The sequence below is a fragment of the Sylvia atricapilla genome, chromosome 20 (genome assembly GCF_009819655.1).
Source record: "Sylvia atricapilla isolate bSylAtr1 chromosome 20, bSylAtr1.pri, whole genome shotgun sequence".
NCBI lineage: Eukaryota > Metazoa > Chordata > Aves > Passeriformes > Sylviidae > Sylvia > Sylvia atricapilla.
In genome coordinates, this window is record NC_089159.1 from 10,844,408 (window position 1) to 10,868,927 (window position 24,520).

Sequence of the window (24,520 nt, forward strand, 5' to 3'; positions counted from 1 at the left end):
AGCTGTGATTTCACTTTTAAAGCCTCCCACATAATGAGTGAGGATATGGGGAGGAAAAGCATGAATGATTGCTCTCTGAGAAAGCTTTCTTCAAGTGGGAACTTGTTTTCCTTTACATATAGGCCTGTACCTATTTCAGTGCTAATGAGCTTGTACTTCTCCTTGCCACACAACCCCCAGGAACTGCCTAATGAGAGGAGAACCCCAAAGTGCTCTGTTTGTGGAAAAAAAGTCATTAGAGGGAGGACACACGAGGCAAGAGGTCAGACTGCAGGTCATACCTGGAGGTACGTCTTGAAGATGTGTTTGGCTGATCGAGTGATCAATTCGCTGATTCCAATTTTCTGCCCAAAGGAATAAAGAACTAACTGAGTCCATTGGCAAGAAAATGGAAAAATACACTGGGCTTTTGAAATTATCTTTTAGCAACATCTGCAGAAGATACACTATTCTCCCTGCAGCACAGAACTGCAAAAGCATTTGACAGCCCTCCAGGAGCCAGTGAGGAGCTGCTGGCACCTCTGTGCCTGGTGCCCACAAGCCACGGGCGTGGCTCAGTGCAGCTCCAGCAGTGCTTCAGGGGCTGCCACAGCCCAGCCCCTGCCTGCTCCTGGGCAGCCACACTCACAACACTTCAGAGTGTGATACAAAGGCCAGATGTGTCTTAGAGGCTTAAAAAATGCATGGCTGAAGATCCAACTGTGTTACTCACTATTACATTTGGGAATCCCTGAAGCAATTCTCTACCCCAAAAGACACTCACAGTTCCTAACATTATGAAAGCCATGAAGGATTTGGGGAAAAAACCTCCCCAGCCACCACTTAGAGGTCCTCCTCCCCTACTTTTACACAGAGAGAACAAGTGGCCAAGTGGGAGTCTCCTCGGGACAGACATTGCCAGAGTGGTTTGAACTGTCTGACGTTAAGCCTGATGCTTACAAAGATGTGATCCAGCTGTGCACGGCCAGGGGTTTTGGTGATGAAGTTGATCACTTTGCCCAGGTAACGCATGTTGATGCCCCTCTGGTGCATGGCCTCAGCCAAGGTCGCCCCATCCATGGGCAGCACCGTGTGATCCAGGCAGTCCTTGACCTGCAGGGTATGTACAGACTTTGGCTACTGAGGACAAGCATGAAGGAAAGAATTTCCATTAAAAAAACAAAACAAAACCCCACACTGGGAGGCAGGACAGGCATTCCCTGATGCCACTGCAGACATCTCATTACCTGGGGCTGAGGGTCACCCTGAAAGCAGGCACTGACCCCAAACAAGACTCTTGGTGACTAACACCTGCTAACCCCAGAGACCACCATGGTCACACAGGCAGGAGAACACCTGCAGTAGCCAGCCCAGTCTGAGCCAGCTCCTTGCCACTGGGGCCAGTTTCACTCCTCTGTCTCAGCAGGGAAGGAGCAGTACTACACTCTGTCAGAGGCAAAACAACTCTTATTTGTGCAAATAGCAGGCTGACCCTTTTTTAAGGGCCTCACAGTCACTAATTGCCATTTCCAATTAAAAAGAGTACGTGCAGCTGTGCACACATAGGTGATAAGGACAAATGGCACTTGCATGTCAAAGTTGTGTTGCAGTACTGATAAACAGTTGTTTAATTCATGTCACGGAGTAACACCAGCTCCTCTCTGACATGCACAAGACTACCTGCTACAGCAGCTGGTCTGCAACCTGCTCTCACACAGGCCTGTGCAGTGTTTTGGGTTTATATTCTGGAGTATGAACTACCTTGTAATTGACAATCACCAAGCCCTTTTCTGACTCACTCACCTCCTTTTTTATTTGAAGACTGAATAGCTGCTTCTGAAGGTTGTGCTGCCTACAGAATTAGTGGATTTAGAGTTCAGAAGAAACTTTCCAACAAGAAAAACCCTCCCCTGTATATGATCAGCAACTTTTAGACCTCTTGGAGTAGAGCTCATGAGTTTTCCCCTGCCAGTTCCAGTGCCTGCTCTGACAGCTGCATTTGCCATCAATTCAGCAAGTGTCCCAGGAAGGGAGAAACTGGGATTTCTAATCTGACCAGGTGCATGGGTAACATCCAAAATGCTTAAGACTTACATAAGGAGTTTTTAACGACTGCTATTAGTAAAAACAATTTCCCAGTTTACTTCAAATTATTAGTCACCAACTGAGTCACAGCCAGGGTCAGCTAAAACAATAAGCTGTGAAGGACGCCCAGGGCTAGGGAGGATGACTTATGTGGTCTCTATTGTCCCAAACTCTTAGCAATAGCTTTAATTACCAGTGCCAAAAAATTTTGTTGGATTGAGGTGAGAAAATTGTGCCATGATGTAAGATGGGAAATGGAAAACCCCTTGTGCCTTGCACACAGTGCTTGTGCTGTTTCCTGTGGTCCCCCACCAGTGCCAGAGCCTGCAGCTGCTCAGGGGTCCCAGAGGTCACCAGTGCCACTGCCTGCTCAGTGCAGCCAAGCTGTGAGGGCAGCATCACTGCTGGCCCTGGGTTCCTTACCAAGCCTGGGATCTGGCACGACAGCAGGAATGCAGCAGCATCCTTCAGCAGCTGCTTCTGGTCCTGCACCTCCTCTTTGCTTGACTCAGGGAAGCGAACGCCTGGGAGAGGGAAAAAACATCAACTCACAGAAACAAGTCCCCTACACAAAGTACCTAATAACAACAGGTTAGAAGTTAAGACTGATTGTCTTCCTGGAATTAAAGATGCTTGAAAAACTTATCTCAAACTGCACGTGTTTTGATGGGAAGAGCATTGGCTGCTGTGTTCAGGCAGGGGCTGGGCTGTTCAATCTCAATGGTTTGGCCATTCCCCTGCAATATGCCTGCACACACTCCCAGTATTCACCCCCAGAAACACTCTGGTAGATTCTTCTCAATTTCCCAATAAAAATACTGCTCTAAGTCGTGGAAATTCACGTGTGATGCCTGTGCCTGACGTGTACATGTGAAAGGGCACTGACTGCTCACTGAAGTGTTACTAAAACAAACCCAGCCCTTCACCGAGGTCCCAAAATCAGTCGTTCAACTACAAGTGTTATTTTTTGTGTAAACTACTACATGAGGATCAAATTTGATTTTTTTCCTCCCTCTGCTTCTTTTCATGTGGTCTCACGGCCGGGATGCTGGAGGATCACAGGAGGATTCTTGGCACAACCCCGAGTGCGTGGCAGGAGACGCTCCCTGCTGCACTTGGCAGCTGCAGCACTGCAATGCATTGCTGCTTCCTCCCTTCTGCATCTCTGTGCTTCACAGAGAGCCCTGCACCATGCCCAGCCAAACAAAAGCCAGCAACAGTCTCGGCTACAGAGCAGTTTTTGTCTGCAGCTGTGAAGAGCTGGTCCCCACGCTGGGTACACATACCTGGTGAGAAAATATCTGGGTTAAACCGAATATCAAATGAGGTGTCACTAATGGAGCCTACAGCCTTGCAAGCATTCCGAATCACTTCTCTGCTTTTGGGATCCACTGGAGCAGGAAGAAAAACAGAAAAACGAATGTGGAGTTCAACAAATTGCGGACCTAGCTATTAAATGAAGTTTTGTTACTAAAAACAGCAATGATGGCACATTCTGAAGAAACCCATTATAAAAACAGTCAATTGTAAAGGAGAATGGCTTTGAAGTCCGAATAAGAGCACATGAGATGACCCAAAAAGCCCATGGAAATCCCCACTTCCAGGCACAGGCGCTCAGAAATCCAAGCCTGGTGTTGCCAAAGGTGCCCGTGCTGGCCTCCTGCCTGGCCCCAGCGCTCCCCTGCACTCCACAGCCCAGCCAGGCTGGGCTCTTTCTCCCAGGGAAGAGCTGAGGGGCTGGTGACCTTGCTGGGTTCAGACACCTCACCCACCCTGCCCCCAGGGGCGTCATTCATCAGGGTGTGAGCAGCTCGAACAAAGAGCCCAGGCAGCACAGACAGGCAGCCAGTGCTTGTCCTGCTGAACCACCATCAATCACCCCAGCCACCCCCAGCCTGGCGCTGCTCCCGCCGCTGACAGCCCACCCGGCCTGCAGGAGCTGGTGCTGAGGGTGAAATACCTGTTCCGTCGTCAGAGGCGATGGTCTCAGCGAGCTCCTTCACCTGATCAAGCCCGGTCACGCCGTCGTCGATTTTGCCATCCTCTGACTCAGGCCTCTCGCTCTCCGCGGTGCCATTCTCCGCAGAGGCACCATTTTCCAGTGCAGCTGGGTTCTCCTGCTTGTTGGCTTTCTGCTGCATCAGCTGCAGCGCAGCCAGCTTCATGAATAAGAGATACCTGCAGCAAAGGGAAAGGGCAATTCAGCACAGCAGAATCCCAGAGCACCACACGTCTGGAATGTGTCCCAGTCCCTGAGCTCTCCTGCCTCACCAGTGCCAAGTGACCCAAACATCCCACCACAAACACGCCTACAGCAGTATCCACAGGACTTTTTCCAGCCTCTGGAAACAAAAGTAACATTCAGGACATTGGGAAAGCCTTAAAAAGAAGCATAAATCCTTCCCACTCACTCCCTAGCCATCAGGTGGAAAGGATACCTGCAGGGAAAGAACTTCTAAATGTTTGGACAGGAATCAACAATAACAGACCTGGACACTAGAACACAAACCATCTCTTTCCCTGGCTCCCTGTCCAAATCCCTACTGTTCTCACCTCTTGTTAATTAAGTTCCTAGAACTGCATTTATGCAGCCAGGCAATTGAGGCAATTAGCTGCTCACTTCTGGGAGCTCTGCTGGGATGTTCCCAGGACAGTGCAGCAAGGTCCTGACTTGAACCACGACCAGCTGCAGGTAGAGGAAGGGGGGAGCTCTGCTCACCTGTGTTCTACAAAGGCATCAACAAGCTCTTGCCGGAGACAGCAAAGCTTGTGTCTGTGCTGCTTGGGGAACCCCATTTTCTTACACTCCTCTGGCATCTCCTCTCCTTCAACAGGCAGAAAGTTTAGATCTGGAGGGAAAGTGCGTAGCAGGTCCAGGATGTAGTGACGCCCGTCGTTGCCAATAATGCCTTTGCACTCTACTGAGGAGCACAGCTCCACCTCCTCATTCTTGTCGTTGAGAACTTTGTGCTTCTGGATCTTCAGCGGCCTGCTGGTCTTCTCCAGCAGCTCCAGGTACTTGGGATGTGACACGACTGTCTTGCCAAAGTCTATTGACCCATAGATGACACTCTGTTCCTGCTCCCGCTCCAAGATGCCAGGAATAATAGACTGAGCTGTCACCCTGTAACCTCTGTAATCCACCACGACAGTCCCCAGCGTGTACAGCCCTTCCACATCCACGGCATTGTAGGTCCGCACACCATTGAGATCGTTGGTGGGAGCTACATAAGCAGCAACGTCTCCCCCAAAGTCCTTGTAGTGGTCACGGACATCAAAGCCCAGGCTGAAGAAAATGTTGTTCCAGATGAACATCTGCATCTTGGTCTCCTCGCTGGGGTTGATGGCCATGACATTACCATCGATGACAGCCATAGCACCTCGTGTTGCTGCTGCAGTGAAGTCACTGTGAACCTGGAGGCACATGGAGAGGAAGTGTCAAGGTGGGCCCCCACACTCTCAGCACCCTGCTCTCAAAGCTCCCTGCACATTTTTCCTTTGCTCCTCCCCTCCCAAGAGCCTTCCAGCAGGCAGGCAGCTCCACTGGCTTTTACTGCTGTGAGGCTTCAGTACAAGCCCCAGGAGCCAGAACACAGGCAGCAGAGAAGGGGCTGTGAGGAGCTGCCTGCATATCCCAAAGTTACCTTGAAAATGGCTCGTTCTCTCAGCAGCCTCTCAGGCAGGTTCTTGCGTGGCAGCTCCCGTGTGGTCTGCAGCTCCTCGTTCCAGTCTCTGGTCTGAAAGAAGGAAGGAAAGGCTTGTGGGATGCAATGCCTCGTGTGGGAAGGGGCTGGCGAGGCAGCATTCCTGCTTCACAAGGCATTTGGGGAGAGAAGGGAGAGGAAGAGGCAAGAATTCAGGCTGTTGTGGAGCTCAGATGAAGTGACTTAGCAGCAGGAACAACACACCTCGAGAGTGGACTTTATTCAGCAGCAATTTGGGAGAGATCTTGCATCAGGCCAGCCAGTGCAGGGCAGTGTCACCAAAGGGGCAGCACGGTGCAGGTGTCATTAGGCAGTGCTGTGGTCACACTGCAGGCACTTGCTGCACACAGCTGGCCATTGCTGCCCTGCACCACCTTGTGCTAGAAAGCTGCAGCTGAAGCATTTGGAGCAGTCTGCTCAGAGACACAAGAGCCACTCCAGGCCTGACTGGCATGAGGGAGTGGTCTGCCTCCTGTGCAGTGGCACTCTTCAGAGAAGGGACATGAAATTTATAAACATCTGAGCAGAAGCTGCTCCTCTCAATCGCTGCTGTGCTCGTGGAGCTGCAGCCTGAGCAGCACAGCCCCTGTAGTCAAGGGCCCTCTGAACAAGGACTGCAAGTTTTCCCTTGATGACCAAAACCCTCCCACCAATAACAGAGGTTACTTTTTGGAAGTTAACTTGTTCTTGGCACAGCTGGGAGCAAAAATCTTGCCAGCATCATCAGGCAAAGCAAGACCAGTACCTGTCCAGGTATGTGCTCCTCGTAGCCCAGTCGAGAAGTGTAGGCGTCCTCTGCCCGGACACAGTCCATGGCATGCTCTGCTTGTGGAGCTGTCCAGCTGTACACTTGGAAAGGAGTGGCTATCCTCTCAAAGGGGTGTCTCTGAACCCTAGTTTGGGAGAAACAACAATTATATATTCATAAAGGAAGAATCTTTTCTATTCCAGGAGAATTTTCCCTGTCCTTTCACACTGCTCCTTACAGGCCATAATGTAACAGCAGCCCACAGTGCAAACCCAAGCACTGAAGGTCTCTCATGTAATCTGTCTGCTCTCAGCAGGGGCTGGGAGCTCATCTGTAGCTACTTCTAGCCCAAGAAGCAATAAAGCACAGTGATTTTTAAATGGCCAAATAGTCACAGTGGTGGCTAGAGGCTACTGCTAATTTTGGCCCTTTTCTAGTGTCACTTTCATCTCTTTAATGAGGCAAGAGCAGAGCTGGCAAAAGCCACACAATGTGCCTGTCAATCCACACCCTGCTGAGCCCAGGCAGTTCATTAAGTGACTCTGAAGAATGACGAGCTTTTGCACAGGACCCACTGTCCTGGAGCAGAACAAATGGTCCCTGCAGCAAGGACAGGAGAATCAAACAATGCCTTATTGTTGTGTTATTATTACAGGATCTAGAGAAAGTTACAGAATATTAACATGCACAGACATGTTTAAAATAACCAACCTCTCTCCACTGTAAGCCTACACAAAGCCCTCTTATGTTACTTCCACTGATATTTATGCTTCAGACTCTTTTGTCGATCGGGGAGACCCTCAGGGTGCTGCCCCTGTTCACTCAGGTGCTCTGTGGTCCTTGCAGCTTCCACTCACGTGTCCCAACCACCCACAAGTACACCAGCTCCGAGAAGCAGGCACTGCAATCCCTGCTGCACAGTGGCATCCAGCTCCCCAGAGCCAGCTGAGCCTCCCCAACTTCACACTGGACTGCTCAAGGAACTAGAGAGGAAGAAGCACTGCTACCGTTTCTTCTGCAGAGCAGAGAAGTTTTTTTTGAAGGTAGGGCTGATCTGGTTAAGTAGTTCCACCAAGGAATGACTGAGAAAACTGGGGTTTGCAGGTTTGGGATTGAAGTTGTATGCAGTAGACCTGCAAGAGAAAAAAAAAGAAACAGTCACAAACCATTGTCAAACCTGAGACGTTTCACAGCCTAGGAACGTGGAACACGACTGAGAGCTCTTCATGCATGCACAGTATCAGAGGCTGCACCATGGTCCTTGCCTCCAAAATGGGAGACCACAGGGCAAAGAGGCAGACTTTGAAACATGAAACAGCCAGTAACCCTCTACCTGGCCTGATGGTTTTTTAATTTAGACCTTCTTCAGCCATCTCCAGGATCAGGAGAGGCTTCTGTTTTTATAGCTGGGAAGGACTGATTTCACAGAACTTCCCAAACACACCAAAGGTGCCTTTGCTTAACAGAAAACCCCCTCAGCACAGCTGCTTCAATAGATGCAGCCACAACAGCCTCTCACAGCTATCATTAAAAAAAAAAAAAAAACAACAAAAAAAGAAATTATTTGTAGTCAAATCTGCACCCAGCTCAGGGAGTTCTGACAGGCTGTGCTTTTGCTTTAGGGCAAAATGAGATAGTTGCAATAGTCAGGGAGGAATTTTCTCCCAACTCAAAATGCACTAAATAGCTGATGACATTATGGGATGTTTAAACTTTCCCTAAAGCACCAGGCATTTAGCCACTGTGGAGAAGTGGTACCAGGCATAACTGAACTGCCCAATCCCGTATAGCAACTCCCACAAACTCATGTGAGCAGCAAATTAAAATAGGCTGCTTCTGCCAAAGGGGAAAAAAAAAAAAAAACACCAAAACTGCAACTGTTTGTTTGTGATTTGTTTTCCAGTTGGCTGCTGCAGGGCAGGCCAGAAGAATCTCAGTCACTCACTGATTCAAGTAAAAGCCCCGCGTGGAGGCAGTGATGCTGACGTGCCGGTCCTCCACCGTGATGACGTACAAGTACATGAGGTCCCCGTGCATCTTGCGGTTACCGGGAGGGGGGTTCCAGCCACTCATCGTCAACACCTTTAGGCACTGCAAAGGCTACAGCAGAACACAACAGAAGCAACTCCTGTCAGCAGGAATTAATGTCTTTGAGTTAGAGTCACTCAAACTCTACATGCCAGATCCCTTTGACCTGCTGCCCTTGCTCAGTTCCAGAAACAGAGCTTACAAACGCGCCTGGCCTCCAGAGCACAGCTCCCTGAGCCCTCTCCAGTCCACCAGCTTGCCTCTCACACCCTGAGACATGGGTGAAAACAGACACCCTGGGCCTCTGGGCTGCACAGCCTATGGATTTCTTGCTGTACTTGTTTTCAAATAGCAGCTTCTAAACCAGAATCCAAGTGGGAGGGCATGGGAAAGCTAAGGGCAATCTGTAGTGACCTGCAGATCCTGTCTCCAGGACTTTGCAGAGGAATGCTGCTTTCCCTTCTCTGCCACCCATCCCAGCAAGCCTGGCCCTTCCACACTCTGCAGATGTCCAGACTCCATGTCCAGTGTTTTGCACACCAGCTCCTGGACTTTATTCTTTTGGCTAAGCAGTGGTATCTCAGCACTCATTTAAGCACCAAGCAGAGCAAATCCCAAAGTCCACTTCAGCTCAGCCTTCAATCCCAGACCACCAGTTTGCTGTGAGGAATGTGCCAACAGCTGTTTCAATGACACAGGAGAACTCTACCTTCCAGTCTCTGTTCTGGGGCTGAAGGGCACACAAGGGCCTCTCTTTGCTACCTGGCAGGATATGTTCAGGAGGGGTGCAGTCAATTTGTTCCATTTCAGTACCTTTCTTCTTCCGTTTTCCACTGTCTAGAACAGACAGAGACATGAAGTCAGTTATGAGAAGTGCAGCATTCCCTCCTCCAGTCATCATTCAAGGAGGGATGCAGAAGTGCTGCAAGCATTCTCCGCACTCCTAAATGACACAGGGCAGCTGATGGTCACTGTGTGTTTAACTAGGCAAGGAGTCAGGGAATGAAACCACTGACCACACCAGAGAAGTCTTTTTGACCCGTACCTCCCAGGTCTCCTTCAGTGAAGACACTCAGGAAGGACAGTGAGTTACAGTCCACACCGTTGAAAGCATCTGATGGGTCAAGACTCTTCAGAAGGTCCCGAATGTGGCGTACATGGATCCTGGCTTCTCGCACTGTGTATGGCTCTGGTGAGCAAAAAGTGAGGAAAGAAACTGGAATTAGACAGTTGCTTACTCCTTTAGCACACAAGTCTCAAAATGAACCATAGGAAAGAGCTGACAGGTGGCCAAAATCACTCCCTAAGAAAACCCCCACCCCTTCCCTCCCAAGCCTGAAGGAACTTGCCTTCCACCACTTTCAGCAGTGAGCCCTCCTGCAGTCCTTCAATTGTCTTCAGCTCAGCAAAGTTATCCAGGACGTTGCCATCCAGCTGCAGGGAGAAGCAGGTCCGATGGCAGGTATCCTCACGGTCCATCAAAACTTGATGGATTTCTTGCACCATCTCTTGAGGAGAAACCTTTAGAAGGTAAGAATCCAAACAATTATTGTTTATCCTCCCATATGCTCTTGCCAAACTTTGCCCCTCAGCTGCAACATCAAAAACTGTCAGACCTCTTTCTCCAGGCCTGGAAAGGCAGACTGTACCTCCCCTCCCAGGAAGATCCCTTCTGCTCCTGCTGGGAGGGCACTGTCACCTCTGGCAGGGTCAGCCACCTGAGTTCCACCCCACGGGGGCTGGCACCCAGAGATGTAACAGGCACTGCACCAAGCACTTGGCATGGGACAGAGGTGACAGAGGGCAGTGAAGGAATAGGTGATGGGGGAAACAGGGGGCTCTTCCTTATCCATTCACACATTAGTGCTGAGACCTTGAATGCTGCACATGGAAAACAGCCCAGTTCCCCCTCCTGATGTGTGGTGTGTCTGTGCCAGTGCCACACCTCCCGAGGGCTCAGGCCAGGTCAGCCTCACCCTGAGCACCGGGGCTGCTCCCCACCTCCCTGCTCTGCTCCAGCATCACTGACACTGCTGGAAAACCCGGAGGACTCGGGGTAGTTTACATAAGCTGCTGTAAACAACACGACCTGCTATTATTAGCCTATTAAAACTAACAGCCAGGAGGATTTAAAGGAGACAAAAAGCCAGTCTGAGACACAGCTATTTCCACAGGGGATGGGATTTTGCTGCGCTCTCTGCCAGTCTTTAGGAGATAAGAACTTCCCACTGTGTTTAGATTTCAGATGCTTCCCCCCAGAATTAGAGATAGTTCATTCAAATAGTTTCTGGTGAAGTATCAAGCTAAATGGGACTATGAACCAGGCCTGTCAGAGCCCATCCTGAGCTGGCAGCATGTCACTGGCCACATGACATGAGGCAGATACCTCTATGAGGAGGGAAGTGGAGACTGCATTGTTCCCTTGGTCTTCAGGCCAGTGCCTGAGCTCCCTGAGCTGTGTTAGCACCTGTCACTGTACCAAACCCAGACTGGCCTGAAGCAGTGTCATGTTGTAACTGCTGAGCAAGCAGGGGATTTTCCCTTCCTCACTCAGACCCAGAAATCGTGTTTTCACAACACTTCTTTAAAACAGCCACGTGGGAAAGGCCATCTTCCCTGCACTCAGCTCCATACCCAAGCCCCTCTGTGATGGACAAAGGGCTACACATCAGTGAGTTCTCCTTCTGCTTGCTCCACACCTGGGATCCAGAAGGAAACACCTTCCCTGTCCTTGCAATGCCAGGGTGGGCCTGGGACAGGCAGCCTCTTGCTCACATCTCTTCTTCCTTCGTTTCTCTCAAGGCACTGACAGTCTCCTGCACCCTCCATCCTTTGCTGCCTCCTTCCCCACTCAGTCCCGGTCAGAAGACAGGTCAGGGAGCTGTGAGCAGCCTGAAGGTACTGCCCAGACTGTGGGGGTTAACAGGGGCCTTCCCAGGCCCTGCCTCCTTCCCTGCCTGCCTGGCTGAAAGGCACTGGCTCAAATACTCCCCCACCACCTCTGCCCCTTGCCCAGCTGGAAAGGGCAGGTACCTGCAGGGAAAAGGGCTCTATCCCTGGTGCACAGATCTTGACAGTAAATCCCGTATCCTGTATGACGATGACTTCCTGGTCGTTCCCATCTTCTCCCGTGTCAGCCTCCTCATGGCCATTCTGCTTGGCGTCCTTCTCGCCCTTGAGGCTGTCATGGGGGCCGCTGCCATTCATCAGTGCCACGCCAGACTGGTGCTCTGGGCAGGAAGAGAGGGGTTTAGACAAGGTCCTCTCCAGTGGGCTGCACAGACTGGCTTGGACAGTGGAAAGCCCGAGCCAATCAGGGGCTAAACGGCAGGAAGGGTTTTATTCTGCACTTGCTGTTTACTAGACAGAGGTGTGCCAGGCCCTTCCCTCCCTTTCCTCAGAGCATAATTAAGGTGCTCTGGCTCGCCTGCGGTGTTTCCATCTTCCACAAACCATGTGCAGAGAGGGGAGGGAAGGAGAGCAGGAAGGATGGGTCAGTGTACACCACACTGAGCTGTCTTAAGAAGCCTCTTAATTAAAAAAAAAAGGGTGTGTGGTGGTTTGCGGCCTGGAGGCAGCTGTAACCTCTGCAGCAACACGTTAAGGAGCAGAGAGGGAGAGGGAGCGAGCGGCACCGCTGCACGTCACGTGGGAACCTGGTTACTCCACACCAACAGCTCCCACGGCCCTGCCCACACCTGGCCACCCTCTGCATTTCCAAAATACTCTGCAGAGATCCCACAGTGCCAGGGCGAGGCTTTGCCTAAGCAATTGTATTGAAGAAAACGGTGACGACATTTTAAGTGCTCGTTTAGACAGATGCGTCACAGGGCCGGGGAGCTCCCTGCACCCACCTCGCTGCTCTGCAATGGTTTGTTTTCTTTTCCAGTGAGCTGGATGCTGTCAGAGAGATGGTAAGATCTAGGAAACTGCCCGTCTCCTAGAGGAGCCCACATGCTCTGAACCAGGCTGGGGACCACACTAGAGAGGACTAAGGGGCTGCCAGGAGAAGCTGTGAGAGCAGAAAGAGCTGCTGATGGCAACTCTGAGAGACAGCAGCCCTTGCCCACAGCCTGCCAGGCCAATGCCCCAAGGACACCACCCACCCCACACAGCCGGGGCAGTGGGTGCTGGAGAACAGCAGCCATCGTGTCCCTCAGGCTGTGCTCCCAGCAGGGGCTGGCACACTCAGCTGGACCCCCAAGGTCACACGCAGCAGTTCCAGATTGGTGCTCTCAGGCAGCCTCTTGCAGGCAGCACAGATGGAGCAGGTGGGGCGCCTTCCCAAGCAGCAGAAACAGCCCTTCTGAAAGGCTGCACAGGGTCAGGACAGCTCCAAGGCAGGATAATGCCTCGAGGCTGCAGCTCCATCTGGCAGGTGTCTCTCCTCGCCCTCACCTCACAGCAAGGCACCAGTCTCCACTCCAGGGGAAATGGCAGCTCAGCCTCCCCACTTCACAGACTGCTGCTGTGGCTTGAGGACCTACAGCTGTCACAGCCAGTTCTCCCCCATCAGCCCCAGCTGCTCCTGCAGCCCAGAAGTCATCCAGCCTTCACCATAACCCAGAAAAGGGGTGGCAACATCACATTCCCCTGCACACCTCTGGAGCACAACATGAGGCTGCAGCAACAAGCCCTGCAAAAGCATCCCTGGAGGGTCATGTCCCTGCCCCAGATGACTGCCAACAGCAAACCCTCAGAGATGACTGTCAGGGATGACTTAGGACATGGTGAAAAGGCAAAAAATGCAATGAGAGCACACCCATTCCGAAAGGCAGCAGGTAGCAGAGCTACCTCACACAGCTTCGGCTGCCTTCAGCAGTTCAGCAGCTGCTGCTCATCTTCCCTGTCACTGTGCATATGTCCCCAGCACTTGCTGCTCATTTCTTTGACAGATGAAGCCATGGGCAAGTCAGATGAGAGGCCTGGCTCTGGCTCCAGCAGGCTGCTGTCTCGCTAGAAAGGAGGAGGAAAAGCTCCATGCAAGAGTGCCTCAAGAGCTGTGGTTTCAGAAAAACCACACCGTGCCCAAAGGGCTGGGGAGAGCCCCTCGTCACACCCTACAGCCAGCACAGCCATACTCCTGGGCTGCCTGAACACGTGGGGATCTGGAGGGAGTGCAGACAAGCCACCACGGAAATGCTGCACCTGGGGCTACCGGTCCTGCAGACAGGATGACCTGCCAGGTGCCCGAGCCAGGCTTGGCCCAGCCCCTGCCCACCCAAGCAGGGCAGGATCACTGAACTTCTCTTCCTGCTGTGGCAGCCAGAAAGGAGGCAGAATCTGGCTGAAAGGAAGGCTGGCACTGCAATCCATGTACACACCAGTCTGGAGCACAGCAAACGCCCTCAGCAGCAAAGTGAGACAGGAAAACCTGAACTCAGCAAGGGAAAGTCACCAGTGAGGACCACACTTCTGCTTTTCACTACGCAGTGGTGTAAGATCCCCAAACTACCTGATGTTTCAGAAGTCAGAATACTGTTTCTTGTCTGTAGAAATACATGTTCATGCCTTCCATCCCTCTTTTCCTTACTTGAGTGAAGGCAAGACCAGGACACTGTCCACTTTCTGACAAGAGACGTGTAGTGGCAACACCTTAATGTCTCCTTATGCTAGAGGATCCCGCTCCAGCCAGCATGGTCTCAATTTTAGAAACAAAAGTTAAGTCTGGGCTGAGAAAGATCTGCTGTGCAGCAGGACAACCCTCGGATGTGAGCCAGGCAAGGCTTTCCAGAAGGGTTCTGCACAGAATGGGTACGTTTCAAGGAAGCATGGAGGCCGTGCTGCCTGCTGGGTGCTGACTCACCTCATGTGCTCCCCGAGGGAAGCAGAGCTGCACCCACCTGCCTTAAAGTGGGTCACCGGTTCCTCCCACCCGCTGCAGCCCGACTGCCGTGGCCTCAGCAGTGCCAGCACAGAGGGAGGCACATCGTGGGGCACTCCTGGACTTCACAGCATTTCAGCCTACTTGTGACAGTGGGAGAGGCCCAGGAACACCTCAAAGACACCTGCAGAGACCTCTCTCCTGCTCCTCGCTGTCACATCAAGGCACAGCCGGGCTGGCAGCTGTGTCTGGCAGCTGTGTCTGGCAGCCGTGCCTGCGCCCCAGATGGCTGACGGAAGGTGTCTGAGTCACAGGGAAGCGGCTCCACCCGCTCCAGGGGCAAGCCCGGCCGCCCCTCCCGCCCACCGCCCTGCTGGCTGCTGCAGAGGACATCCCCTGCCTCACATCAGCCTCCAGACACACGCCTGTGGTCCCGAACGAAGGCTGCGGCCTCGGGTCTCCCCTCATCCCGAGGGATGTGCCTGTGTCCCAGCAAGGACCCTCCTCCCGCACCCCACCTGCGGCAGGTGTGGTGGAGACTGCCGAGCTCCGGCCCGTGCTGGCTGCTGGCCCAGCTCTAACACAATGTTCTCATTGCTGCCCTGATGTTCTCATTGCTGCCCTGAGCGCAGCCGAGCAATCTCTGCACACACAGGGCACAGGAGAGCGATCCCTGCACACACACACACAGGGCATGGCAGAGCCATCCCTGCACACACACACACAGAGGGTAGAGGAGAGCAATCCCTGCACACACACAGGGCACAGGAGAGCCATCCCTGCACACACACAGGGCACAGGAGAGCAATCCCTGCACACACACAGGGCACAGGAGAGCAATCCCTGCACACACACACACACACAGGGCACGGCAGAGCAATCCCTGCACACACACACGGCACAGGGGAGCAATCCCTGCACACACACACACACACAGGGCACAGGGGAGCAATCCCTGCACACACAGGGCACAGGAGAGCCATCCCTGCACACACACAGGGCACAGGAGAGCAATCCCTGCACACACACAGGGCACAGGAGAGCAATCCCTGCACACACACAGAGGGTAGAGGAGAGCAATCCCTGCACACACACACACACACAGGGCACGGCAGAGCAATCCCTGCACACACACACGGCACAGGGGAGCAATCCCTGCACACACACACACACACAGGGCACAGGGGAGCAATCCCTGCACACACAGGGCACAGGAGAGCCATCCCTGCACACACACAGGGCACAGGAGAGCAATCCCTGCACACACACACACAGGGTAAAGGAGAGCAATCCCTGCACACACACACACACACACACACACAGGGCACGGCAGAGCAATCCCCACACACAGGGCACGGCAGAGCGAGGAGCACCGGGGCAGTGACCCGCACTCCCCGTCTGCGGTCACGCCTGGCACTAAGGATCAGACGGAGGATTAGGTGTCATCTCTGTACCTGGACAAGGAGTTCACACGCCAAGGTGACAGGGCCTGCTTTAATCACGCCTCCTATTTACAGCCAGGCTGCAGCCGAGGCAGGCACCTGGTGAACCCCAGCACAAAGGAGGGCACACACCTGAACCCAGAACCTGCTGGCTGCATGCAGCAACAGCCGGCACACATCCTGGAGAGAGTTAGTTAATAACTGATTTATGTTCAAACAAATCTTCTAAACCAAAGTCAGCCACAAATCCTTTTCAAAGATTATCAGATCCAAAAGTCAGTGACATTATGTTGCTGGGAGTTAGCCTGGTCTGCAGGGACTGCCCTGTCAGTGAGGAGTTTCCTTCCCTATATTTAGTAACTAGTGAAACTGTTAGAGGGACAAAACTAAAACTTAAGCCCCCAACCTTTTCCAGCATCAACTTTTGGTTTATTATCAGTTATTATCAGCTCCAGTGCCATTTCGAGGGGCCAGCCATCCCCACTGCACTGCAATAATGCACTGGGTGAAAGAAGACAAGAAACATCCCATCCTCAGCACAGCTGATGGAGCTGCTCCACCCCTGCAGCTCAGGCCTGTCCTCAACCTGCAGACAGCTGAAGGAAGCCAAGGGCTCCCTGTGCTGGTCTCTCACAGCTGCTCACTCCCACCCAAGCTGCTGCAGGCTGGGCTGGGCAGATCTGCTCCCATCCTTTACATGAACCATGTTTGCAGCCACAAACAAAAGAGTGATTTGTCTTATGAACTGAGAGAAAGACAAGCAAAACACCCTTAAGTTTGCTTTGCTGACATGGACAAGGCACAGACAGGTCCCTCTGTAGTACACACCCAGGTGGGATACCTTGCCACCTTTCTCCTTCACCTGTGAAGTTAAAATATCACCTCTGCTCTCCTCCCCTCTCCTCTGGGTGTGGGATGTGCTGCCCCATCCCACAGGCACACAGCCACCCACCCCCATGAGGGGCACACGTGTGGTGGCTCCATGCAGCAGGACAGAGCCCTTGGGACTTGAGCACCTGGCAGAGGGAGTTTCTTTTTCTTCTTCTTCTTCTTCTGCTGCTGCTGCTTTGAGGGCAGAACCTGTGCCTGGGAATCAGGATCGCAGGTTGATCTTCTGCTGGAGCAGGCAGTAGGGTCTGTCACAAAACCAGCACTTGTGTCCTGAGCCTTAGGTGACACCACACCAGGGGAAATAGGCAGCACAAGTGCACTTTGAGCTGGCAGGGTTCTCCCCACACTCGATGGCAGAGCAGAGGACCGTGTCCCAGGACTCCCTGGGGAGGGAGCAGGAGCTCTGCACTTGAGCACAGTGTCCAGAGCCCCAACGGCTGTGTCCAAGGGCCCGGCCACTCGCCCCTGGCCATGGCCCTGGCCGGCAGAACGTGCTCCAGGGCCGTCAGCTGCTGCCACGTGCTCCTCCCGGCGGCAGGATCTGTGGGCTAAGCCGCTGTCCTCAAGTTTCACACAGCTCTGGCAGGCCTCAAGTGACTGAGCATGATCAACCAGCCCTGCCGGCCTGTCCCCAAGGTCGGCTGGAAGGACAGTCACTGCACAGGATGCCTCTGTCTGCTGGAGCAGGCCAACCCTGCCAACACCAGGTATCAAACCGCTCTTATCACACACTGCCACCATTCCTTCTTTGTCCTTGGTCTCAGATAGGTCTTGGATGTATTCAGTGCCCTTCTGAAGGCTTCCAGTCACCGCCTCACTGGGGATGATGTCTGGATACAGCCTACCACACTGGGCAGCTTCTGGCATCTCTGGGAAGACAGCACAGCTTGTGGGAGACTTTGGCAAGAGGGGTGACCTCTCGTCAGGTGAGCCAGAGCCGCGTGGCTGGAAGAGGAGATCGGTGACTTGCCTGCAGCAGTTTGCAAAAAGGCTGTTTCCCATGCCTGGCTCACGCAGCACCGGATCGGAGCAGTCAGCTGTGTTTCACACATACACTCAAGTCCCCACAAGGAACACTCCCACGCGCAGCCCGAGCCCTCCGCCGCCTTCTGGCAGTCAGATGTGAGATTTCTCCCAAGAGAATGCCCACTGGGCCCCGGCGGGCAGGACCAGCAGCTGACTCCGCGCAGGATCCCACGTCCCGTGTGCTCACCAGAACGGGATGCTGGGCTCGCAGCAGTTTCCCCAAAGTGCTGCCTGGAGACCTTCATCCACCTTCCTCCACTGCCCCGGCCCCGTCCCCAGCAGCCACGGCCCCGCCGGGCGTGGGGCAGCTCCCGCAGCTCTGCCCTGCCCTGCTGCAGCTCTCACAGCTCCCCAGGCACCGGGGGGATGCCGGCCCCAGGGAGGTTATAAATAGCCCCATCTCGAGTGCCACACCAGTGCAGCCTGGGACGGGTGCGCTGCCAAACCTGAGCAAGGGAGATGCATTGAATTACAAGGGAGGGCAGTTACTATGGCACGCCCGGGCCCAGCACAGCCATCCATACTAAACAGGCGAGCACAAAGCGGTCAGGCACTGAACCGGTAAGTAGATTCTAGACGAATTTACTCTCCTCTCACGCTGCTCTGCCACATAAAACACAAACAAACCACAAAACCACACACACAATCCCCTAACACCTCTCCTCTCTCCATGCTACTTACAGAAAATCACAGCAACTGGAGCGGGGATTATGGAGCTGGAGCTTTCTCCAAGCACCAGGTGGGCTGAGGTCTGGGGTCTGTCACAGGCTGTGGCCAAGCAGGCCACTGCTTGCCTCCAGCGAGGCTGTGCCACAGGTCCTCACCCTCCATCATCCAGGCATCACTCCTCTGGCACAGGACAGGCCTTGGAGCTCTGGAGCCTCAGGACTGGGTCCCCCTCAGTCCCACGAGCCAGCACCAACTTTCAGATCACACGAGCATCGTGTTTTTCTTGTGATTTGCAATTCTTGAAGAACTTCAGATGTCCTGATAGCTTCAACTCTTCCTCCTCACCAGGAGGCCTCTGGGAAGAGGAGGAATGTCCTAGAAGTCCCCAGTCAGGTCTTCTAGGTCAGTCCCTGGTCAGGTCTCACAAAGCTGAGCTGCATTTCTTCGACTGCAGCCAAAGCAAGCTCACAGTAGTGTGCATGTGTTAGCTCTAACCTCTGAATGCTGGTGTCAGTACAGCAAATGCAAATTAAATTTTGGCTGAATAATAAATGAAACTAAATAAATAGTTTAATGAATCCAAATAAATTGACTAAATGAACAGGCATTAGCTCCAGAGATGGCCCTAATGAAAACATTTCTGCAGGACATCCCATCAGGGGAGGTGAGAGACACGTGGAGGTGCCTCCCTCTGCCTCTCCTGCGGAAACCACAGCTTCCCAGGAACTTCCCACTTTAGGTACAACAAGGACTTCTTTAATAAGTGCCCACAGTAAAACATTAGAGCTGCTCTACTGCCATCATTAAATTTAAATTGGTTTTAAGACATCTGTGGGCAGAGCTACAAGCTCTGCATTTATTTCTCAGCAGCTTCACACCACTGGGACTGGCTCAGAGAGAGAGCAGAGAATGGTGAGGGCTACAACCTGCAGTTCTCTCGGCAGGGCTGAGCCCTAGGATATCCACAGGACCCCACAGCTGCTGGCTCAGGCACTCAGAGGTGCTGAAATGTCTTGTGCTTTGTGTCTGGTACCCTGAGTTACCCACCCTGCACTCTCCACATCTGGGAACTATATTTAAACCCATTTGTAAACTTTCTATCTGGCCAAAACTTGTCAGGAACCTAGCCTTGAGACTGGCTGTGTGGGTGACCCTGCTACAATAACACGCAAACATCACAGAAATCAGGCACAAAGAGTAGGACTAATGCAAAGTGCAAAGATCAGCACCAACAAAAACATTAACGGTGTCAGGAAGAGCATGCTTCTCAAATTTCAAGAGAGCCAAAGGAAGGAATTGTATTTCCTACAGAAACCAAGAACCAGCCAGTAATTCTCCAAGTCTCTGTGCCTTACTCTTGCACATACCTTAGTTTCAGAAAGCTGCTGGGACAGCAAGAGCAGGGAACTGATGTGCTGTTCTCTGGGTATGGTTTGCAGGGGAGATCTGAAGCTATGGTGTCCTCAGCAGCTCCAGCTGCCTTCCCATGCCCTGCACAGCTGTGTCCATCCACCCACTGCCCCGAGCTGCTCGGGCCACACACAGCCCTGGGGACAGCACAGGGCAGCTCTGCAACAGTGTGCTGCCAGCAGCAGCCCAGGAAACCTGCCTGTGCCATGGGAACCCCTCTGCCAGGGACACAGAGTGATGCCACCCTGCCTCACACAGTGCCCTGAGCTGAGCTGGCACCACAGCCCAGCCCAGCCTGCAGCTGAGCCTCCAGGACACCCACAGCAAAGACAGAGCACACAGGGTCCTCGGCATTGCTAACAGCCAGCATTCCCACCCTCACCCATTCCCAAGGGCAGGACGCTGGCCAGTGGGCAGCAGGGCTGGTCTCAGCCTAACCAGACCCACTGGAACTGTGGGGCGAGATTAATGATCCTGCAGTTTTATGTCACTGGACAAAACTACATACAACTTCTCTGAGCCTGCAGCCTCTTGAACAGCTTGTACTAGAGTCTTTCTCTTCAAAGTGAAAGACAAACTAAGGAAATGCTTTTTTTGGAAAAACATGCCAATCAAAAGCTAATCCCGAGACAGCCTTGCTACTATGGCAAAAACCTGACCTCCTGCCAAAAGTGTCAGCCACTGCCACCACAGGAGGAACCACATGCTGGTTTTCATCTTTGGCACACTGTCCAAGCACTGCCCCAAGGACTGGCATTGCTTCTCAAATGCAAATTAAAAAAATGCACGAACTTCAGACCTGTAAAGCTTCTAGAAATAACAACTTTCCAGCACAACCAGTGGAGCACAGTGCAGGAAAGTAAAGCAAGTGCTGGGAAGCTGCACCAGGAGAGGGGTGTGCTGCCAAGTTTAGTCATGTACAGACAATGAAGGTAAACACAGGACTCTGCAACATGGTGCTGGTTTTACTGTGCACAAGGCAGCTCTGAGTCTGCAGGTGGATTTATCTCAGTGCGTGTTCCTGACCTACTTACTTCCACTTTTCAGCTGGGAAACCCAGGAGCGAGGCTGCTCAGGCAGAGCAGAGAGCTTCCAGTGGGAGCTCAGCTCTTATCCCCCTGACAGAACTGCCCTGAACATGATCCCCTCGAGTTCCCATCCCTCATCCTGCCATACAGATGCTGTGTTATCACGCCTCTTTTCTCTTCTTAACCTTGTAGCAGTGATCAGATTTCTCTTGCACAACTTTCCTCTGACTGTCCCCTCCAAGCCTGTTAGAGCTGCATATTAAAAACCCTGACTGCCAGCAATTCAGTCCTTTCCAAAACACCAGTGAACCTCCAAGGTTGGGCAACAGACAGCGATAGCAGATCCCCAGATTAAGAATCGGCCTTCTGACCTTGTTGCTAACGCACAGCTACACTTGCCTCCACAGCAGTTTTCCATTAACACCTGCATTCTCTGCTGCTCCAGCAGAAGATGTGTCTGAAAGCAGGGGTGGCTGGGGATGGAGGGACTGAACTAGGAGAAAACAGATCTGGGCAAGGCAAGGTTGAAAGGCATTTTATGGTAGCTAGAAACATTGCTAAACTTGTATGTGAGAAGCTGGTTTTAAGGCAGTAAAGACTGCAGGAATAAAAACGCTGCACACAATGGCTGTCTCTGACCTCACACCAGCTGACAGGAAAGGTAACCTAATCCAAAACTGCACCCACCAGAAACCATTACAGGAACACTAACTGTCCATTCTTTTGTGTTTCTGTGCTCAGGACAGAGTAAGTCTCAACAGTTTCTAGGCTGGGGGAAGAGCAGCAGCCATCAGCCGTCTCGGCTGGCACAGAGCCTGGCACCTGAGCTTGGCACAGCTCTGGGGTGGGTTTCTGCAGCAAGCAGCCCACCCACGGCTCCAGAGACTGAGAGCTGCCCTCAGACACAGCCAGGGCCTGCCTGCACAGGTGCTCTGCAGGCCACACACAGCAGTGGGGACACAGAGCCCGGGACCCAGAGCTCGTGATGCCGAGGTGGCCAGGCTGACCCTGCTCCCCTGGAACAGCACCCGGCCCCCTGAGGAGCCCTTCCTCTGCTCCTCCCCACTCCCACGTGTGCGGTGCTGAAACACACAAAGGATTTTTCCACCCTCCATCCTCCCTCAGCAATCAGTTGTGGCTGGAGAGGCAGAGATTACACTGCATAACTTTTTAACCCAGTGGCTGGCACTGCAGGTGGGATGCTTGCTTCAAAATCCAGCACGTGGGTGAGACGGGGAGGCCACCAGCACTGAGCTTCCCACTCTTGAACTGCATCCAACCTGCTTCACTACCAAATGCCAGTGAACTTTGCTTTAGGTGACAAACTTCAAAAATCCGCCTCGATCCCCTAAAGTCAGCGGGGGATGGAAGCGACACGTCGGTCACTCAGGGGACTCACGTGCCTCAGGACGAAGGCCAGCCACAGGCCACGCTGCTTCTGTGCCTTCGACTTGTACTTTAGAGATCAGAGAAGAGAGCTGAGGCTGAGATGGGTGCTCAGGCTTCTAAGATCTTGAAGATACAAACACCAAAACGAGCAAACCCAGAGCAGGGGGAAGTATCTCAGGAGCCAGTAGGAGAGCTGGCATTGAGAACAGTGAGGACATGGAGCTGCACACCGTCCCTGGCCTGAGCCACTCAGGCTCCAATAAGAACGACCAGCAAATAACTAGTTAAACCCGCAGTTGCGAGCTGAGATGTCGAACAAGCCCCTGCCCTTTCCAGGAAAACTCTCGCTTCTGAGCATTTTCTAAGGTGTCAGCGGCGCCCGCAGCTCCCGGAGGACCCAGCCCTGTGCCGGCCCTGTCGGTCCGTGGGCAGCACCACGGTGCCGGGCACCGAGCCGGTCCCGCACGGCGCTCCGTTCCCGCGGCCGCCCACGGGCTCCCGGGCACGGCCCCGGGGACGGGCCGCTCGCTGCCGGCCGGGCCCCCCCGCGGCCGCGTGGTGGAGCGGCCCATGAAGGTGACCTTCACCGGGCCCGGGGCTCCCGCTCCGCCGGGACGGGCCCGCCCAGGCCCGGGGCGCCGCCTGACCCCGCGGCTCCCCCGGCCCCGGCCCCGCCACCGGACGGCACCCGCGATCGCGCGGCCCGGGCCCGCCGCGGCCTCCGGCCTCAGCCGCCAGCGCAGCCTCGGGCTTGCGAGGAGCCTTCCCGAGGCGGGGCGGGGGCGCGGGGCCCCGGCGCGACTCCCCCGCGGGAACGGAGCGCCCCGGGCCCAGGAGCACGGCCCCGCGGCGGGGCGCGCCCGGGCCGCTCCGCCGGGCCGTCCCCGGCCGGGACGAGCCGCCCCAGCGGCCAGAACCGCCCCGGGATCCCGCCGCGGCCCCGCACCGGCTCCCGCAGAACCCCCGCGACCTTTCCGGCGGGCGCCGAGAGCCCCGGCGCCGGACGGGGAGCGCTGGGGTCTGCACCGGCGGGACGGGCGCCCTCGGGACGGGCATCCCCGGCGCCGCGGGCCCCGGCCCGGATCCTTACCGGGGCGCTGCTGGGTGTCCGCGGGCCGGCTGGCGCGGGGTGCCGGCTGCTGCTGCTCGGCGCCCTGCGCGGCCGGCACGGCGGCCGGCGGCATCTCGCCCGCTCGGATGACCATGGGCCCGCCGAAGGACAGCGCCGTCCGCCCGCCCGCCCCACGTGGTGCGGCCCCGCCGCCGCTACGGCGCCCGCCGCGGCCCAACCCCCGCCGCCCGCAGCGCCTTAAAGGGGCCGCGCACCGCCCGCCGGGCCCGGCCCGCACCGCTCTGCACGGCTCCGCACCGCCCCGCACCGCCCAGGGAGACCCCCGGGAGACCCCCGGGCAAGGTCACCGGCCGCCCGCGCCTTTCCCGGAGGCCGCACGGTCACGGTGTGGCGCCGGGGGCCAGAGCCCGGAGCGGCGTGTGCCCGCAGCTCGGCCCCGCACCCTGGGCGCACACGGACGGCTCCTGGAGCACGGCAGAGCGGGGCAGGGTTATAAACGCCTGGGGTTTGGGTGCGAAGGGACCCCCCAGCCCCTGCCGGGGCGCGGGCACCTTCTCTCAGTGCGGGCTGCTCCAAGCCCCTCGGTACCCAGCAGGTCAAACCTCTTCAGACCCGAGTCTCTGCAGCCGTAGGGGAATGGGAAAGTCTTTAATTGTAACAAATAATGGTTGGTGATAAGTTAAAAAAACAGAACGACACCTCAACAACAACAGAAAACCCCAACCAAAACAGAACGAAAATTCAATCCGAATTTTCTTGAGAAAGGATGTTCTTTAATGTTTGGTCTTTGTAACTTTCAAGCCTAGTCAACAAGAAGGGATATTTAATTCACAAAACAGCAGCTAACAAGCAAGCTGTAAGTGACGTCCGTGTGTTAGAAAAACAAAGTTTAGGGTTTGACATGATTCAGTGATGTGAGACCTGGGGGAGAAGGTTACCATAGCTTGGGAGGAAGGGTGTTGTCACTAATAATGGACACAAAGAGTGCAGAATTTATGGGCCACAAGGACATTTAGCAGGACTCCCAAGATAAGGAATAACTAATAAAATTACTCAGTGTTTTATTGTGCTGAAATCAGCTCCAAATAGGTAAAAGATAATTCTGGCCGGGGGAGATCTGTGGTTATCAACCCGCAGACTACTGATGCTAAAAATCAACCAACCCAAAAGAAGAGAGACTAATCTGCATGGGAAGTGGAGAATCATTAACCAATAGAGAATACTA

At 54.0% G+C, this 24,520-nt stretch overlaps 1 protein-coding gene across 2 annotated transcripts in view; it reads right to left on the reverse strand.

Annotated features, from left to right (window-relative positions):
• The window catches only part of CLUH (clustered mitochondria homolog), a 32,176-nt gene extending 8,715 nt beyond the window's left edge, over positions 1-23,461 (reverse strand). Inside the window, exons 1-15 of one of the 2 annotated variants that reach the window (XM_066333620.1) lie at positions 23,314-23,461; positions 11,578-11,774; positions 9,894-10,065; positions 9,590-9,733; positions 9,254-9,381; positions 8,462-8,616; positions 7,524-7,649; positions 6,514-6,661; positions 5,709-5,801; positions 4,784-5,478; positions 4,025-4,242; positions 3,351-3,455; positions 2,488-2,588; positions 940-1,092; positions 282-344 (exon numbers count right to left, since the gene is read on the reverse strand). In XM_066333620.1, coding sequence (XP_066189717.1) covers positions 282-344; positions 940-1,092; positions 2,488-2,588; positions 3,351-3,455; positions 4,025-4,242; positions 4,784-5,478; positions 5,709-5,801; positions 6,514-6,661; positions 7,524-7,649; positions 8,462-8,616; positions 9,254-9,381; positions 9,590-9,733; positions 9,894-10,065; positions 11,578-11,774; positions 23,314-23,428 — 2,613 coding nt within the window. In that variant the 5' untranslated portion in view covers positions 23,429-23,461. Of the gene's footprint in view, positions 1-281; positions 345-939; positions 1,093-2,487; positions 2,589-3,350; positions 3,456-4,024; positions 4,243-4,783; positions 5,479-5,708; positions 5,802-6,513; positions 6,662-7,523; positions 7,650-8,461; positions 8,617-9,253; positions 9,382-9,589; positions 9,734-9,893; positions 10,066-11,577; positions 11,775-16,826; positions 17,801-23,313 lie in introns of those variants that run through there. The other variant, XM_066333619.1, reaches the window with a different exon arrangement.
• Between the last annotated feature and the right edge of the window lie 1,059 nt (positions 23,462-24,520).